This window comes from Equus quagga, chromosome 11 (assembly GCF_021613505.1).
Source record: "Equus quagga isolate Etosha38 chromosome 11, UCLA_HA_Equagga_1.0, whole genome shotgun sequence".
Taxonomy (NCBI): Eukaryota; Metazoa; Chordata; class Mammalia; order Perissodactyla; family Equidae; genus Equus; species Equus quagga.
This window is the reverse complement of record NC_060277.1, coordinates 73151611-73170636: the sequence shown is the minus strand read 5'-3', so window position 1 is coordinate 73170636 and position 19026 is coordinate 73151611. Positions and strand designations below refer to the sequence as shown.

Here is a 19026-nt window from a genome sequence, read left to right as displayed (position 1 = left end):
GTGGCATGTGGGATGCCACCTCAGCATGGCTTGATGAGCAGTGCCATGTCCACACCCAGGATCTAGACCAGCAAAACCCTGGGCCACCAAAGTGGAGTGCACGATCTTAACCACTCAGCCATGGGGCCAGCCCCAAATTTCACCATTTTAAAGTGTACCATTTAGTGGTTTTTAGTATATTCACTGGGTTGTACAACCATCACCTCTATCTAATTTTAGAACATTTTCATCACTTCAAAAAGAAACCCAGTACCCATTAGCAGTCACTCTCTTTCGCCCTTCCCCACCCCAGCACCTGGCAACCACTAATCCACTTTCTGTCTCTATAGATTTGCCTATTCTGGACATTTCTTATAAATGGAATCATACAATAGGTAGCCTTTTGTATCTGTCTTCTTTCACTTAGCATAATGTTTCAAGGTTCGTCTATGTTCTAACATGTATCACTACTTCATTCATTTTTTATGGCTGAATAATATTCTATTATATGGATATACCACGTTTTATTTATCTGTTTCTCAGTTGATGGACATGTAGGGTGTTTCCACTTTTTGGCTATTGTCAATAATGCTGCTGTGAACATTTGTTTACAAGTTTTTGTGTGAATGTTTTGTGTCAGTTCTCTTGGGACTATGCTGGGTCATATGGAAACTCTATGTTTAACTTCTTGAGGAAATGGCTCCATTGTCAAAAGAAACTTGAAAATTTCCAAGATTTCTGTTGAGAAGAAATCTGAAGCCTTTCTGATTTCTGATTGTGTGTGTGACTTTTTTGGGTTTTTTTGTTTTGTTTCTCTCCAGAAGCTGTAGAATCACCCCTCTATCCCCAAGATTGTGAAATTTCATAATGATGTGCCTTGATATGGGTCTATTTTCATCCATTGATCTGAACGCTCACTGGGCCTTTTCAGTTGTGAAACTCGAGTCCTTAAGTCCTTGATGATTTTCTCCATGGCGTCAAGGTTGCTACTCATGGCTGTGCAATTTGTGCAGTCCACAAAGGTGGCCTGCTGGGTAGGGGCTGAAGTCTGACCAGGATTCCACTCACTAAACTGTGTAGTTTAGCTTAAGGCTACGTCTGCTTAGAGGAGGGCCATCTCCTTCTTTACACTTTTTTTTCTGCTCACCAGGCCGTGCACTCACAGAGGGCATTTATCCATGGTAGTAGGTGTCTTTTTCTCATTTACACAAAGGTGCCCTAGAGGTTGGTGGTGGCCCTGCCCTCCCTTTTCTGTGTTCCCTCTTTGGAACTCATATTATTCAATTATTGGATCTCCTAGATTCAGTCTCCAAAATCCCCATATTTTCTCACCTATTTACCATCCTTGTGTCTTTTTTGTTTCACTCTCTGAGACGTTCTCTCAACCTTCTAATTCTATTGGATTTTTGTTTGTGCATGTTTTGTCTAAGAGCTTTTTTGTTGTTGCTGTTCTCTAAACATTTGAATTCTACAACATCTTATTCATGTTTCCTGAATGCAATGTCTTATCTCTCTTAGGATATTGATAATTATTTTTTTAAGCTGTCTTCTCCTTCTTGTTTCTCTTTTCTTTCTGTTTTAGTGTTTTGGTCTCTGTATCTCTTCTTCTCTACAAACAACTGGACAACTTCCCCTTTTCAACCCTAGAAATTTATTCCTCAGAGACAGCAGCATAGAAAGTCTCTGGACTGGGGGACATCAGACACAGTTGAGAAGAAGAGTATCAGAATGAAAACAGGGAAAGTAAGAGTGTGTCTGCTGAATACTGAGAGCCCTCTAGGCTTCCCAGACTAAGCTCCAAGCAGAAAGGAGCAAACAATTGATGCCCGTACCATTGGTGTACAAGAAAAAGATCGTAGGGCTTTTGTTTGTAATGATTTTATCCCATCAATGTCTAATTTCTGGTTTTTGTTTAAAAGTGTTTTGAAATAAATAATTTATAAATAAATCTACATTATTGGGATCATGCTCAACATTTGTTACTGACAGAGGTACACAATCAAAGAGTTTGGAAGCCACTGTAGTAAAGTATGAATTTTTATAAAGATAAATTGCATTGATTTCAATTTGCACATAATTTAATTTGTAGCTACACCATGAAAAAAGCCAATACAATGTGATATTCTACAGAAATTATGCTTACAATGGGAATGAAACTAATATACCTACAAGAACTCAGTGTTGATCCTGGAACAAACTTCCACCTAAGCTTTGATAACTCAAAAAAAGACTGTGTTTTTACCTCCCATTTAATACTGATTCTTTCCTGACAAGCTGGACGCAAACACTCTACAATACCTTTGGGACCTTATTAAATTAACAATGACATTAAATGCCTGACTGCCATGGCAAATCTGAGTTCTCCTGCCTACATAAAAACTGATTGAAATTTGCACACACATACCTTTTTAAGTATATAATGTTGCATAGACCTTCAGCTCATTGCATGTGGCAATAATGTTAAGGGGTGACATAGGGCATGTGAAACAACAGAAATAAAAGAACCAAAACTAAGAGAAGTAATGATAAGGAGAGGAGCATTCAAGAAACACTTCCAAGGGCCGGCCTGCTAGCACAGCAGTTAAGTTTACACCTTCCCCTTCGGCGGCCTGGGGTCTGCCGGTTCAGATCCCGGGCATGGACACACCCACTGCTCATCAAGCCATACTGTGGCAGGTGTCCCACATATAAAAAATAGAGGAAGATGGGCGCAGATGTTAGCTCAGGGCTGATCTTCCTCAGCAAAAAGAGGATTGGCAGTGGATGTTAGCTCAGGGCTAATTTTCCTCAAAAAAAGAAAGAAAGAAAGAAAAAGAAATACTGCCAATCCTGTGTTAGTTTTTAGTTGAAATGAGCAGTTACACTTTAACTTTTGGACTTGAAGCTTAAGTATGTCGTTCTTTCTTGCTTTGCCCATCTTTCTAATTGTCTATAATCCCCAAAGGATTTAACTTAATCCAGTCTTAAAGCATAGATCCATAAATAGAATTTTAATTAGAAATATCCTATAATAGGGGCTGGCCCCGTGGCCGAGTGGTTAAGTTCGCGAGCTCCGCTGCAGGCGGCCCAGTGTTTCGTTGGTTCGAATCCTGGGCGCGGACATGGCACTGCTCATCAGACCACGCTGAGGCAGCGTCCCACATGCCACAACTAGAAGGACCCACAACAAAGAATATACAACTGTGTACCGGGGGGCTTTGGGGAGAAAAAAGGGAAAAAAATAAAAATCTAAAAAAAAAAAAAAAGAAAAAGAAATATCCTATAATATCCCAATGTTCTCAGCAAAATGAATTCCCTATATAATTAAAAGTTTGATTAGACTAGAACCTATAAAAAATACCATAAAATGTTTCTGTGTAGGTTCATAAACAGATTCAAAGGTTGACCCAGGAATTCTTTTAACTCAGATGTCTTCAAATAATTTACTACAACCTTTACCAAGGCAAAGCAAAAAAGTATAATTTCTTATAGTTGGAAAAGAAAGAAAAGTAGTACATCTCCTTGAAAGAATTACTAAATCTCTGGGAACCGGCTGTGTCATCGGCCTAGCTGCAAAGATCTGGCACCTATCCACCACAAGAGGGCAGTAGCGCTCAGCCGTTGTTAATGGAAACTCAACAGAGCGACGGAGGCTTTATTAGAGGAATTGTTAGAGCCAGTTGTTAACGCATCAATCTCACTGCAAAGAGCAGGGAAACAGACAGCAGCGCCCAGACAGGTTCGGAGCTTATGTCCCCGGTAACAATAAGACAGGAAATAAGCAACAGGGGCTTGTGAAAAGGAGCGACCTCGCTCCCCATCCTTGTGTCCTTGAATCACCATGGAGATGGTTGACTAGCTTAATAATGGCTGCAGATAGGGGTTTGTTCATTTGGATGTCAGATAAGAACACTGTGGCAGGCGTCAATGCAACAGCTCTTCATGGGGACTCGGGAAGGGCAGAATAAAAGCTGTGGGGAACAGCAGTTAGGACTGGTTTTAGGAGTGTTCTAGTGTGAAATTTAATTTAGATTCATAACATTGGAACATTAAGATAAAGTAATCTTTGCAGCCTTTACCTTGTAAAGGTCCCAGGAAGCTAATTAATACAAAAAGGGATCAATTATAACAATATACTCAATATTTTAAGTATGTATGTCCATTGGCCTAGTATTACTCATAAAATGAGATGAATCAGGTATTTTTAATGTGCTCTCATGACCAGCATCTGTTTTTGGGTTTTGGTTTTTTTTTCATAATTGTCACTAATGTTACTGAGCTATAATCTGAAAAGACTTTTAGTATTTTAAAAACCCAATTTAATTATTCCATAATTTAATGTTTCAATTCAACATTTGTTGAACACTTACAATGGAGAGAAAAGACAGTGCCTCTGTGTGTTTGTTAATATGGAATTTTAGAAAATTGTACCCTCATGTTCTAAAGTCAGCCTCAAATAAAAATTGTCTTATGAATGTTTTCTACATTTTAAGTGCCTTTCCTATCCCATACTGTACCTTTTGTCTTGTGATACCTTCAAAACCACAGAAAGACTAAATATAATTCAGGGATCTTTGTTCCTTCATGTTGATAGAAGATAGGTTCTGTTTTGTCATTCTAATAGATATCCATGAGTGACATAATTGCCATTGTTGTTAAAGAGCTATTGGATAGAAGAAGATATTTAAAAGCTCTTTTTCAATGATAAGTATCATTTAATGGTTTGTTCAACTCAAATCAGCAAATATTTATTGGGTTAGGCACTGTTAGACATTAGAAGATACAAAATGAATAAGATAATTAGAAGATACAAAAATGAATAAAACGTAGACCTGAGGGTGGGAGGCACCTGAAAGAAAGAAATTAACATTTTTCTTGAGTAACTACTCTGTGACAGCTTTTTGCATATCTTTTCTCAATAATCCTTATAATAACTCTGAGGTATTATCCCTGTTTTACGAAAGAAGAAACAGGCTTAGAGCAATTAAGCAACCTGCTCAAGGTCACAAAAATAATTGGGGTAGAGCTAAGATTGGAAGCCAGGTCTGTTCAACTCCAAAGTATTCTCTTTCCATTGGACCATTCTATCTGAATATTAGTCATTGACTCCTGGGAAAAAGTAACTTTTATGAATGGCAGTTTAATAGTTTACAATTTGACAAATGAACATAATTGTGTGCAGTGATTATATATTTAAAAATAATTTTTAATTAGGAAATATATCAAACATAAAAGTTAGAGGCTGACCTGTATAGCCATTACGGAGCCATATTCTATATCTAACCTTAACATTATGCATGTTCGAGTCAGACTTTTTTAAAGAATTAAAACATTACAGGATCAGTTGAGACTTTCTAACCTTCCCTGATCCCATTGTCTTTTCTTCCTCCCTAGAGATAATACTATTAAGAATTTGGTGTTTACCAGTTTCATGCATGATTTCTTACTTTAACTACATGCTTATGAATCCATAAACAATATAATATTATTTTGCAGGTTTTTAAATTGTTTAATTGTATCCAAAAGAACATATTATTCTACAACTTATTTTTTGTGCTCAACAATACGTTTTTGAGATTTATCCACAATGATATGTGTCACTCTAGTTCTTTGTTAAATGCTGTGTAGTATTCCATTATATAAATATATCAATGTTTATTTATCTATTTTCCTGTAATTACGTACTTAAGATTCTGCTATGGTTTTGACTCAAAACATATTTCATTAACTTTCATCGTATTACTGGAACTTATATTTTAGTAATAAAAGTACAAACCTATCCACATTAACTTTTTTTTCTTGGTGCAGATCATTCTCGAATCGAAGTATGGAACTTTGGTAACATCGCCATCGAATGCTTATACCACTGGGCACGCATCTGTTTGGCTCTCATAGAGCTAAACAAAAACCGAAATAGTGCTATTGCACCTCCATTGCCCTCCAAGACTGACTCCTATGTGTACGTGAAAATGCCAGGGGCAAGCTCGCCAGAGAAATGCTAACTAATTGGTACTGTATTTAGGATATTTTTGTCATGTTCAGTTTTGTTTGTTAACTGTAAAATATTTTCAATTGGAAAGGAGTGCTACATAGACATAGTCTGCTCCTAGACATTTACCTCAGCACTTTGTAAAACCCAAAGTACTACCTTAGGAGAAATTTGATCTAAAAAATATCCAGTTAAGGTAGCCATAACCAAATGTATGCTATAGAATATATTTAACAGTTTACTTTTAGGTTTAGCTTTATATCTGCCATGGAACTATTATGGTTGATTGGGTAGTGTTATTTTAATTCTTTTAAGGTACAATGTAAAGAAAAGACAGACTTAGAAAAAATGGCAGTTTTCACATTAAAAGAGTACTAAGTAATAAAGATTTTAAGAAATGGACTGAAAATTGTTTTTCTAATTTTTCAAAGACATATGAGCACCACCTCTTCCCTCTGCCCATCTCCCACCTCCCTTCCCCACTTACCGTCACAACTTAAAAGTTATTTCAATGAATAAAAATTCTTGTAGGAAAATGTTTGTCCATGACTCATGGAAAAAAGAAAACATCTTTTTTTATAACAAAAATCCCTCAAGTTCAAGAACTGCAAAAAGAATTTATAGTTATTTAAAGCATGTTATTACAGCAAACTTTACTGCTCTGTTGTGTGATTTCATCTTTGCAATAAGATATCTGATGACAGAGTTCATTTTTAATAAAATTTTGGGAAATTAAACTTCATTTTCTTTATTTGGTTGACAAAATGTGATGTGTTCCAAACATCTTATAAATTTGAGTTTGGAGGTCCCTTTTTAACCTTTTCTGATAAGATGACAGTGTTATTACCAGTCCTCATCTCTTGGATGACTGCATGCCCAGTTTTACCCTATAAGCCTTTTTCATATTTGGAAGAGGGTTTTTCAGGGCATTTGCAACAACATTTCTAGGAACAATGTTCTTGAAGATATTAAACCGATAGCCACATATCCTAATGGCTTCAGTACAAGCTTATAAAGAGTTCACTGTAAATACAAATAGCATTTTAGGCAGCAAGGAGGGGAAATTTTTACAGAATGCTTTTTAACCATTATCATGGGAATTAAGTTAACTACATGGCATCTACCTTAATGATAAGCCATATCATACATTTGTGTGATGCTTTAACTTGTTTGAAGTATTTTCACATACTAGCTCATTTGATCCTCCCAGTCTCAATATTATTATCCCCATGTTATAAATGAGGAAACAGTCTCAAAGAGTGAGTGAGTTACCTAGGTCACAACAGCTAGTATGAGGCAGGGTGGACCTAGCACCCATATGTTCTAATTTCTGGTTTACTGCCCTTGCCAGCACCCCAGACATCTCACTAACACTTTCCAACCTTTACTAGGCTAACAACTGTGCTGTCAGTCTTCTGGAAACTACTTTAAAATTAAGCAACCAACAAAGCAGATTGGTTGAACTTATTTAACCATCATTCAAGTAAAATACCATTCCTTAATACCAGGAGCTTATTTTTTTAGCAAAGAGGATGTTATTTATACTCGACAATAATTTAGATATAGATTTATATTTAAATCTACTTATTTGACTCAATAGACATTGATTTACTTATATTTACATATACTTCAGAAGCTTAGACTTGATTAATTGGATTTTTTATTGGCTCTTTCTCCATAGCTTATAGGTAACAATGACACTGTATGGTGTAGACCATGCAGACCACTTTCCTTTATAACTATGGTGTTCCATTGTCCAGGAACAACATAAGGTTTCAAGATGATATTGGAATCTCAGAAAAGCTCCTATTGGCTTTTTTTTTTTCAGGGGAAGATTCACCCTAAGCTAACATGTGTTGCCCATCTTCTTCCTTTCTTCTTCCTTTTTTCCCCCCAAAGCCCAGTACATAGTTGTGTACAGTTATAAGTTCTTCTGGTTCTTCTACGTGAGCCGCTGCCACAGCATGGCTACTGACAGATGAGTGGTGTGCTTCCGAGCCTGGGAACCCAACCCAGGCTGCTGAAGTGGAGCGCACTGAACTTTAACCACTAGGCCCTCAGGTCTGGCTCTCTATTGGCGTTTTCAACAGCTTTATTGAACTACAACACACACTATACAATTCACCCACTTAATGTGTACGATTCAATGGTTTTTAGTAAATTTAGAGTTGTGTAACCATTACAACAATCAACTTTAGAACATGTTCATCACCCCCATAAGAAACCCTATACCCATTAGCAGTCTCTGCCCATGTTCCCCCACCCCAGCCCTAGGCAACCTAATCTTTCTTTCTCTATGAATTTGCCTATTCTGGACATTTTATATAAGTGGAATCATACAATAGATGGTTTCTTGTGACTGACTTCTCATTCCCTCTTAATCTAAATATGATCAAGCAACCAGCTGCCCTTAACTTCCACAGACATCCCCAACCCACTGACTCAGAAGACCCTTTGCAGGTAATTTAGGGAATTTTCATTCATCTAAGGTTTTATGCAATGTTACTCCCACCTAACCCCATCCCACATCATCAACTCTGTGTTCTTACTCTCCCCTACCTGGTCTTATAATAAAGATCTCTCTCAACAGACATGATCAATTAATTAAATATTGCCTATTTCTTTGTCCTTAGGCATGGACAAAGAACTAGTATTTCATCTTGGTGGGTGTTTCATCTCCTAGTCACTAACCATATTTTACCTCTTCTCAATCTACTGCCTGAGCTTAGACTGTCCTGCCTGCAGACTACAACTGGTAAGTTACCTCTAGGTGGCCATATTTTGTCTCGTGTGACCCCAACTCTCCAGCCACAGCTGTTTGAATTGGGGTTGACCCTTTGCCAAAAGGAAACCAATTTATGAAATGGCCTAATATAAAAAGTATCCAAACTATGGATCAATCAAACTGGGAAACAGCAATAGGAACAGTCTCTAGAAGGATCTTAAGTGTTTAGAGAGGACAAAAGTGTCATGACAGGCCTTAAACAAATTGAAGCAGACTGCCTTCCAGACACTACAAGTTAGCAGAAGATGTAGACAGACAAAAGGTGCAGAGAGTGAGTAGTTGGTTAGGGAAAAGAATGGGCAAGAAGCAAAGCAGAGACTGAAAGAGTAGCAAAATAACATTAATAACACTAACGTCAAAACATTAAATGGAAGATCCATGAGTTTGGCTCCTGAGGTCCCCACAGTTGCCTTGGATTCAATTCCAGTCGACTGTCCTTGAAGTCTTATTTCTGGAAGTCTAAGACAGTCGGAATTCTCTGTTGTACAACAATCAGGAGTGTGGGAGTGATGCTATCTTTTATTGGTTTATTCTGCTTCTGTCCCTACAGTAATTTCAATTAAAGTTCCCAAACTTGGGTTCAAAATGGTAGGAGGGTTCTCTGTGTCTCCAATCCACTGCTGCAGATACCACCATTGCTGCAAACTCTGCCAAGCAACTGAAGAACTTGAACTCTGCAACACTGCATTTGAGAAATCAGCCTTCCAGTTTTGGGAAAATCTCACAAGTGCTTCATTGCAACATCCCAAATGTGAGAATACAGAAGACTCCAATTCAAAAGCTTGCATTATATAGGGATATTGAGCTGGGTAATTTTGTGTAACTAATTCACCATTCAGTCTCTTTAAGTAAGAGGCAGACAGTCCCGGCAGGGGACTTTATTTTTACCCTCTATTGATTCATTTTTTATCTTAAGCAAAGTAACACATGCTCATAGTTTGAAGAGTCATCCTGTCCTACAAGGTCTATTAAGACCCAGAGCATTTCCTCGCCCCACCTCACCCCTAATCTCCTTGCTTCTGAATCAACTACTTTCAATTCTTTTAGCTCAGGAGTTAATAAACAGCCCATGGGCTAAATCTGGCCAACTGCCTCCTACAATAAAGCTTTATTGGAAAAGCCACGCGCAGTACTGTCTATGACTGCTTTCACATTACAAGGGCAGAATTGAGTAGCTGCCAGAGATCGAGGACCCACAAAGCCTAATATTTACTATCCGACTCTTTGCATACAAAGTTTGCTAACCCCTATTTTGGCTGTAGTTTTGACAAGTACCTCCAAATCGTGAAATAACATGCTGTGTTATGTAATAAGCATACTTTTTTTTTTCCTAATTTAGGCAATATTTATTAACCTCCCAATATGCAATACAAAGATTTAGCTCCTTCCTCAGCACACACACACACACAAACACACACACATTTCCCATGCATCCATTCTTATCAATATAATTACACTGTAATTTAGATTAGAATACATCAATACACAGTGTTTGCATTATCATGATTATGTATGCTATTTAGGGCTTAGCCATGTAGTAAATTATAGTTATTTTCCTTTTGTGAACATCTTTTCACTTTCCCTGAAGTTAATGTCAAAAGAAAACTTGGAGTGGCTGGAGTGACTATAATAATATCATACAAAGTAGATTTCAGAGCAAAGAATAGTATCATGATAAAGAAGGGCATTTCATAATGAAAAAGGGGTCAATTAATTAAGACGTAACAATATTTATCCACCTAATAACAGAGTTTCAAAATAGATAGAGAAAAACTGATAGAACTGCAAGTCCATAGAGACAGAAGTAGATTACCGGTTGGCTAGGGTTGGGGAGTTTGAGGGAAAATTGGAGTGACTAATGAGTACAGGGTTCCTTTTTTGGGTATTGAAAATATTCTGAAACTGATTGTGGTGATGGTAGCACAACTCTCTGAATATTTTAAAAACCATTGAATTGTACACTTCCAATGGGTGATTGTATAGTATGTAAATTATATCTCAATGAGGCTGTTTTGAAAAGGATGATGATACTAGACAGAAATCTGGATCTACACAAAGATATGGAGACATCAGAAATGGTAAATATGTGCGTAAGCACAATACTTCTCTTGTTAAAAAGATATTTTTGAAAGATAATTGTTTAAAGCAAAAATAATTTATTGTGTTTATAACATAGAAGTAGAATGTGTGACAATAGCACAAAATCTAAGGGAAAATGGAAGTATACTTTTGTAAGGTTTTTTTTATCCTATACTTAATGTGGTATATTCTTACTTGAAGGTAGACTGTGATAAGTTAAAGATGTATACTAGAAACCCTAAAGCAACACCTTAAAAAAAATAAGCCAAGGGGGCTGGCCCCGTGGCCGAGTGGTTAAGTTCGCGAGCTCCGCTGCAGGCGGCCCAGTGTTTCGTTGGTTCGAATCCCGGGCGCGGACATGGTACTGCTCATCAAACCACGCTGAGGCAGCGTCCCACATGCCACAACTAGAAGGACCCACAACAAAGAAGATGCAACTATGCACGGGGGGGTGGGGGCGGTTTGGGGAGAAAAAGGAAAAAAATTAAAAAATCTTTAAAAAAAAAAAATAAACCAAGAAGTATAGCTAATAGGCCAACAAAGAGGTTGAATCATAAAAAAATTCTCAATTAATCCAAAAGAGAGCAAAAAAACGGAAAGGAGAGAACAAAGAATAGATGGAAAAAACAGAAAACAAATTGCAACCATATTAATAAGCACTTTAATGAAAATGTTCTAAACACCCAAATTAAAGGAAGAAATTGTCAGATTGGATAAAAAGAGCAAGTCTCAACTATATGCTATCAACAAGAGATTTGCTTTGAATATAAAGACAAGTTTGAATATAAAGACAAGTGATTAAAATAGGTTAAAAGTAAAAGGATGGAAAAAGATACACTATGCTAACAATCAAAGCTTGCTATATTAACATCAGATAAAAAGACAAAAGAATAAAGAGGGTCATTTCTTAACGAAATAGGGTCAATGCAAGAGGACATAACAATCCTAAATGTTTATATACCTAATAACAGAAGTACAAAATATATGAAACAAAAACTGGCCTAATTAAAAGAAAGAGACAAATCTACAATTATAGTTGGAGATGTTAACATACTTTTGGCAGTAATTGACAAGATCTCTTCGGCTGCTATAACACTAGTTTGGAATGGGCCAATAGGGAGTGGGTGCACAGATGGAATAAAAAAGTATCGTATGTGATTTTGATTCCTATATTCCAGTAGCACCACGGTATTGTTGTTATTAATCAGTTCCGTCCTATAATGAGATACTATTAGCATATAAAGTTTCATCTTCTGCCAAGTTACCCTGAGCCAGGTATACTCACAATGAACACCTCAGAGGAAAAAGAAAAAAATCGATAGCCCAGGGTAGTGGTTTTCAAACTTGAGCTAGTATCAGAATTATCTGGAGGGGTCGTTAAAATTCAAGTTGCTGGGCCCCATCCCAGAGTTCCTGATTCAGCAGGTCTGGGATAGAGCCCGAGAATCTGCATTTCTAACAAATTCCCGGGGTTATGCTAATGCTGCTGGTCCCGGGACGACACTTTGGGAACCACTGGCCTGGAATTTTGTCATTCCGTTCTTCCTACTGAATTCGAGGCACCCAGTCGATTTCCACACAGAACAGAACGCCGCGGGACTCCACTTCCATCAGCTCGGCAACTCGAAAGAGGAACGCAGCCGCCAGACTGCTTCCAGGCAGCCCGAAGCCGCGCGAGAGTTTACGTGATGACGTAGGCGTCTGCGTCAGCGTCACGTCGGCGTCGGCCACGTTCGGCGGAGACGGGAGCAAGATGGCGATTCCGGGCAGGCAGTGAGTGATCCGGGAGTTAGGGTCAGGCGGGGAGTGAGAAACCACGACGACTGTGTCTTTGTCCGAGGAGTAAAAGTGCGCTGGAAGTGAAGGGGCTGTGTCGTCAGGCATAGAGACGGGGAAAAGCGAGACATCCTGAGGAACATATATTCCCCTCCCCCCCACATTTTCCAGGCTGGAAGCCCGAAGTTTGAGGGAGAAACTTGTGAGGAAATAAAGGAAGTTAGGCTGAGGGGCAGAGAGCGAGACTTTTCTATTTTCCAAAAGCTCGGTCTGAGGCCCCTCAGTCTTGCTTCCTACCCCGCGCTTCAGTTTCTCCTCGGTTGGATGCTTACAGGGGCCATGAGAAGAGAGACAGTTCCTGGCTTCTTTAGAGGGCCTTGTTCTCCTTGGCAGCTCACGTCCTGATTCCCGCCCTCCCTTCTCGTTTTAGGAATGTTGTGCTGAGAAGCCACAGAAAAGGGTAGGCATATAGGGAATTGGGGTATCCGTTGCCGCAAAAAAGACAAATATCGTATGTTCTTGGAAGTTTTACCTTTGATGTATAATCCTTACTTTCCTTGCGGCTTCCCGTGATCTCTGCGTCTTAAAGGCCAAAACGTGAGAAACTAAATGAGGTGGATTTGATGGCATGGTTGTCAGATGCTCCAAGACAAAGCAAGTGAGCTTGATCAAGTGTAACGGGCATTTGCCCCGTGGCTGTGTAGGTTTCTCAGTTAATATAATCTTAAAAATTTTGGTGGTGACATTATCCAATAACTTCTTTACAACTGTGTTAGGTACCCAGTAGAAAAGTGTTGCTGTTTTCTTGACTCTTGTTAGACCATAAAGGTAACTTAGAGCGAATGTTCTTTTTGGTGAACATGAACTGAGCTTTCCACTAACGTGTTCTTTATAAAACGTTATTGTCATCTCATTTATCTAAAACATTTCTGAACTCTTCAGTTACTTCTCTTCTTTGATTAAAGTGGTATTTGAGTTTGGCCCATGTCCACAAATAATCATTTGGGAATAATTATAAAATCTTAGGGCATATTAGAATTTTGAGATTACTGAAAATCAGAAACAATGTTATGTGTTCATAGGCCATGACATGTTTTGACTTGGTAGCTTCATCTGGAAGAGGTAGTGGATGTATTATTTTTTAACATTTGAATATAATGGTGTAATTTCTATTTCAAAAAAAAAATGCAGGTATGGGCTTATTTTGCCAAAGAAAGCACAGCAGTTGCGCCCTGTTTTGCAAAAACCGTCAGGGTTTGGAAATGATTCTGATGATGATCATGATGAGGTAAGGGAACCTATGTTTTTCTACTGCATTGTTGAAAATATAAGTTGTTTTCATTCAACTTGTAAATTTGATGTCTTTGCTTGCCTTAGTTATTTGTCGATACAATGTACCTGGAGTACTTAATAATTTACAGTTATCAAAAGGAATATTCAAAGAAAGACTCCACTGACTGTTTTTTCCCCTTAAAAGTTTTACATGGATAATCAAAGAGATTTTTTCTTTCAAGAGCTATGAACTTCATGTATTTTTAAGCAGTTATACAAAGTCATTTCAGACAGTTAATACTGATGTAAGAAAATTGGTGGTGTAAAGATCCCTGGAAATGAGTTGTTAAGATGTCACGAATTTCGTAGGAATTTTTAGTAGAAAAGTAGTTTCCTATGAGACTACTTTTGTGGTTATTCAGTGTCTCCTAAATGTAATTGCTCAGTTATAATTATGGTAGTGCATAATGTTACCATCGATAATACTGTGATAATAACATCTAATGTGAACACTTTATATTTTAGCAGCCAAAACAGTGTTCTCCTGTGAAACCTATGGTTTATAGCAGAAAACAACCTGAAACGTGTGCTTAGCTAATACTTCAGTCATTTTCTATATTTCTAAAAGGGCTTTGCATCAATTAATCTGGTACTTCCTTTGCTCTGGCAGAAAAATAGCTTCTTTTTCAGTGTTTACTGATTGTATAATAGCATAGGTAGGTAATTAAACGTACTTGATACTTCTTTGCTTCTTGTTTTCTACTTGAAGAAATTGACTCTAGATGGCTCACACTTTTTAAAAATTGTGGTATAATTTAGGTAGAAAATTTGTGGATTTTTCATGTACATGTTGATGACTTTTAGCAAATGTATATGCCCTAGTCACGATGGAGAAAATTTCCCTCTCCCCTGAAAATTCTCTCGCTCTGCTTTGCAGTCAGCCTACTTCCCTACGTTCTGCCCCAGACAACTATCTCATTGTGGTTTTCATTTTCATTTGATATCATTGGCCATTTATGTATCAACTTTGGAGAAATGTCTGTTCACGTAATTTGCCTATTTTTTAATTGGATTATTTGTCATTTTGTTATGAGTTGTAAGATTGCTTTATGTATTCTAAATATAAGTTCTTCTTTAGATATCATTTGTAAATATTTTCTCCCGTTCTGTGGGTTGTCTTTTTGTCGATAATGTCCATTGAAGCACAAAAGTTCTCTTTTCAGGAAGTCTAATTTATTTTTTTCTTAAGTTGTTACTGCTTTGTTGTCATACCTAAGAAGCCATTGCTTGATCTAAGGCCACGAAGATTTACGCATGTGTTTTCTTCTAAGAATTTTGCAGTTTTCTTAAATTTAGGGCTGTGATCCATTTTGAGTTAATTTTTGTATATAGTATGTGGTAGAGGTCTAATTTCATTCTCTGCTTGTGGATATCCACTTGTCCCAACATCATTTGTTGAAAACTATCCCCATGGAATTGATGGTGCTCTGTGGTTTGTTTTAATATACAAATAACTTTTTAAAATCACTTATCATGGACACAACAGAAAAATATGACATTCTTATCCTGTAGTTTCATATAAATCTTCCTAGCATTCCATTTAGTACAAAGCAACATATATTCCAGGTTGTGAAGGATGGGTTTACACAAGTGATCTAGAAAGTTTACCTATGTTATTGCTGTTTCCTTCACATTGTGAAATGAGGCTGTGGTAGCTGCACAGTGGGTACACTAGAGTCAGAAAAGATAGGCCTAGGCCATTTTGCTCTTCCTTCTTCCCTTCCCTCCCTCTTCTTTTACGTAGAGGGACTTTAATACAGAGAATTGGTTACGTAGGTGATGAAGACTTGAGAAGCCAAAAAAAGGGTGGTGAAGCAACACTGAGATTAGCTGCAATAAGAAGCAAATAGCGATAAATGGAGACATACAGGTAGATGAGTCCTGGAGGCCAGGGGCCAGGGTTGCCTGGCGAGAACTGGGCTTTCCTGAAGGAGCTGAAGCCATTGGAGAGATTTAGTCTTAGGTAGAGAAAAAGGCAGGGGAAATACCTTGGATTCTCCCTTTCTCCTACCCTCTAGTATATCATCATTGTCTTCCATTGGTGGAGCCCAGCCAGAACCCAACTGACAAGGGAGCTGCAACTTAGTTCTTACCCAGAATATGAAACTGTTGTTTCTTTAACATAATTTCCTTACCAATAGAAAAATCAGTCTTCTGCATTCCAGCCTATGCTTGTACTAAGAGGTAAATTTCTTAGTTACGTATATTATTTAAATATTTGTGAGGTTTGAACATAAAATTTCCTATTTAAAAACTAATCAGCAATTAAGGCAACAATGAAATTGTTAGTGCTTTGAAAAATATAGACAAAGATATTTGATGGTTTCCCTCCTGAGGAGGGCATTTGATGTCCTTGGAAGGAGCTGCTATGAAGTAAATCCATCTATTGTTATTTTCAGCAATTCAGCAGAAGCATTAAGAGCCCAAATTTAAGATCAGACTTTCCTTCGAGTGGTCCAGCAGAGGGGGCCCTAGCAAATGAATTCTGTTTTAATATGTGCTTTTTCCAGAGTTAGTTTAAATATGGGAAAGTGGTAGTCCAGCACTTTGTTATTATTTAAATAGTTCCTCTTTTAAAAATTATCAAAACTAGTTAGAAATAATTGTCATCTTGTTTAAAGGTAGGGGAGATGAAGAATGTTTATACCATATGAGTGGCAGGTTTTTATTATATCCAAATGCTGCTGTCTGATCAGAAGTGTTTGAGTGATTTTGCTGTGATAGAAATGTGTTTATTACATTTTTTTCCAGTCTGTCCTCTTTCTTCCAGTCCAATGGGCACCACCTTCATTACTTGGATTATTTTAATGGCTTCATAACTGGTTTCCTTACCGCCTATGTCTCTTTGCTCAAATACTGTTGGCAGACTGATCTTCCTAAAGCACAGTTCTAATCACTGTTACTCCCTTGCTCTTGAACCTAATTGTATTTAAAGTCTAAACTGCTAATCCTGACCTTGAAAGCCTTCCCTATGCTTTGGCTTCAAAATGCTTATTTGCATTTTCTTCTAACTCTACTCCTCCTTGTAAAGTACACTGTCATGTTTGTAGTTTTTCCACAACTCTGCTTTTCTTCACAATAGAAGTTTTTCTATCCTACAGGTCCACATTATAGCCATCCTTCAAAACCCATTGCAAAAGCTGCTTCCTTCAAGATTTCCCCCACTGGAAACAAACTCTTCCTTTTTCTGTCTTTATCTTTCTTAGAGCACTTAGCTTTTTATACCTTGTATTATAAGTTATTTGCATACAAATCTTGTCAGTGTACTAGAGTGTGAGCTCCATGAGTTAGGATCCAGATGTCTATGCTGCCTTCCAAGAATGAGTAAAATTATATACTCAGACATTTTAACCGTCTATATTGTAAAGAGCCAGATAGTAGATTTTTAGGCTTTGCAGGCCAACTACTGAACTTTGCTCTCATAGCATGAAAGCAGCCATTAGACGATATGTAAATGAATGAGCATGACAAATAAATGTGTTCTAATAAAACTTTATTTACAAAAAGGGAGGTGCTTGGATTTGGCTGTAACTTGCTGACCCCTAGTCTATACAATTATTCTCAAAAGAACTTGTGATAACCAACATTTCTCAAGTGTTATAAGGTGGTTAGTGAGTAAAATAGGTGCTGCATGATGAGTTAAACATGGAATTTCTTGGGGCCAGCCTGGTGGCGTAGTGGTTAAGTTTGCGCACTCCACTGTGGCGGCCTGGGGTTTGTGGGATCAGATCCCTGGTGTGGACCTAGCATTGCTTGTCAAGCTGGCTGTGGCGACATCCCACATAAAATAGAGGAAGATTGGCACAGATGTTAGCTCAGCAACAATCTTCCTCAAGCAAAAAGAGGACGATTGGCAACAGATGTTAGCTCAGGGCCAATGTTCCCTGCAAAAACCACCAAAAAAACATAGAACTTCCTTTTAAATATTTCTCTGTGATAAAAACTTGCCCATTTAGCATAGCATAATGAGTTTTCCTTTTAATCTTGGCGATTGAAATGCTTATTTCTAGACAATTAATATTCTTGTGAGATCTAGTTTTGCAATATAATTCATATGCCATGAAGAGGTATGATTTATACAGCCTGAAAGTTTTTGCTTTAGGAAGAAGATACAAAACTCCTTGGTCTCTTAAGAGAGTATTAAGTTAAACTAGAAAACTAAAATTTGTTAATTTAGTTTTTTATATAAAATATGTCAGATTGGTGGTGGATGGTAGCAATAATTGTACTTTGAGTCACTCAGAAGCCTTGGTATAGGCCTTTTATAGATTAAGCGTTCATATTTCATAAGATGTAAAGCATTTATAAAAACTACAAGGAAAACACTAAAACTCTGGCAGAAAAATGAGGAAAACACATTTGTAAACAAATATAGCAGAACTAGAATATCTACTAAACAATAAAAATATTTGATCTTACTATATTTAAGAAATGTAAATTAGAACAAGAGTGAGCCACCATTTTTTACTATATTAACAAATACTTTTAAAAAATGGTAATGGCAGTGGCCAGCCTCATAGCATAGTGGTTAAGTTCAGCACATTCCACTTTAGCGGCCCAGGTTTGGATCCTGAGCACAGACTACGCCACTTGGCTGCGCTGTGGCAGCAACTCACGTACAAAATAGAGGAAGATTGGCACAAATGTTAGCTCAGGGCAAATCTTCCTCACCAAAAAAAAGGTAAGATTTTGATAAAATGGCCCCTCAGAATTTTGTTAGTGTAAATTTATGTCCTTTTTGGAAAGTAGTTTTGCAATTAGTATCAATCTTTTAAAAGTTAAGTATATTTAACCCAGTGTATTGAGTAGAAGACGGAAACTGTGCCAGTATTTTCCCTTCTAAAATTCTCTCTTCAGGAAATTGTCAGAAATTTATATTAAAGATTTAAAGATATTCAAACGTCTTTATTTCAGAGTTGTTTGTGATAGTGAAACCTTAGAACCAGTCCAACTTTCAACAGTGAAAGTATGCCTAAGTAAAATGTGGTGCAATGTACAGTCATGAGCTGCATAGTGATGTTTTGGTCATTGACAGAGCGAATATACAATGGTGGTCCCATAAGATTAGTACCATATAGCCTAGGTGTGTAGTGGGCTATACCATCTA

The 19026-nt window shown here is 37.5% G+C and overlaps 2 protein-coding genes across 3 annotated transcripts in view; both read left to right on the top strand.

Moving 5' to 3' along the window:
* EFCAB5 (EF-hand calcium binding domain 5) overlaps positions 1 to 6294 on the top strand; it is a 143131-nt gene extending 136837 nt beyond the window's left edge. Inside the window, exon 24 of the mRNA XM_046675528.1 lies at positions 5767 to 6294. Within this exon, the coding sequence (XP_046531484.1) occupies positions 5767 to 5960 (194 nt within the window). The 3' untranslated portion in view covers positions 5961 to 6294. The remainder of the gene's footprint in view (positions 1 to 5766) is intronic.
* A 6246-nt stretch (positions 6295 to 12540) lies between these two features.
* The window catches only part of NSRP1 (nuclear speckle splicing regulatory protein 1), a 59482-nt gene continuing 52996 nt past the window's right edge, over positions 12541 to 19026 (top strand). For both annotated transcript variants that reach the window (XM_046676026.1, XM_046676025.1), the window contains exons 1-2: positions 12541 to 12584; positions 13779 to 13875. In XM_046676026.1, the coding sequence (XP_046531982.1) occupies positions 12565 to 12584; positions 13779 to 13875 (117 nt within the window). In that variant the 5' untranslated portion in view covers positions 12541 to 12564. The remainder of the gene's footprint in view (positions 12585 to 13778; positions 13876 to 19026) is intronic.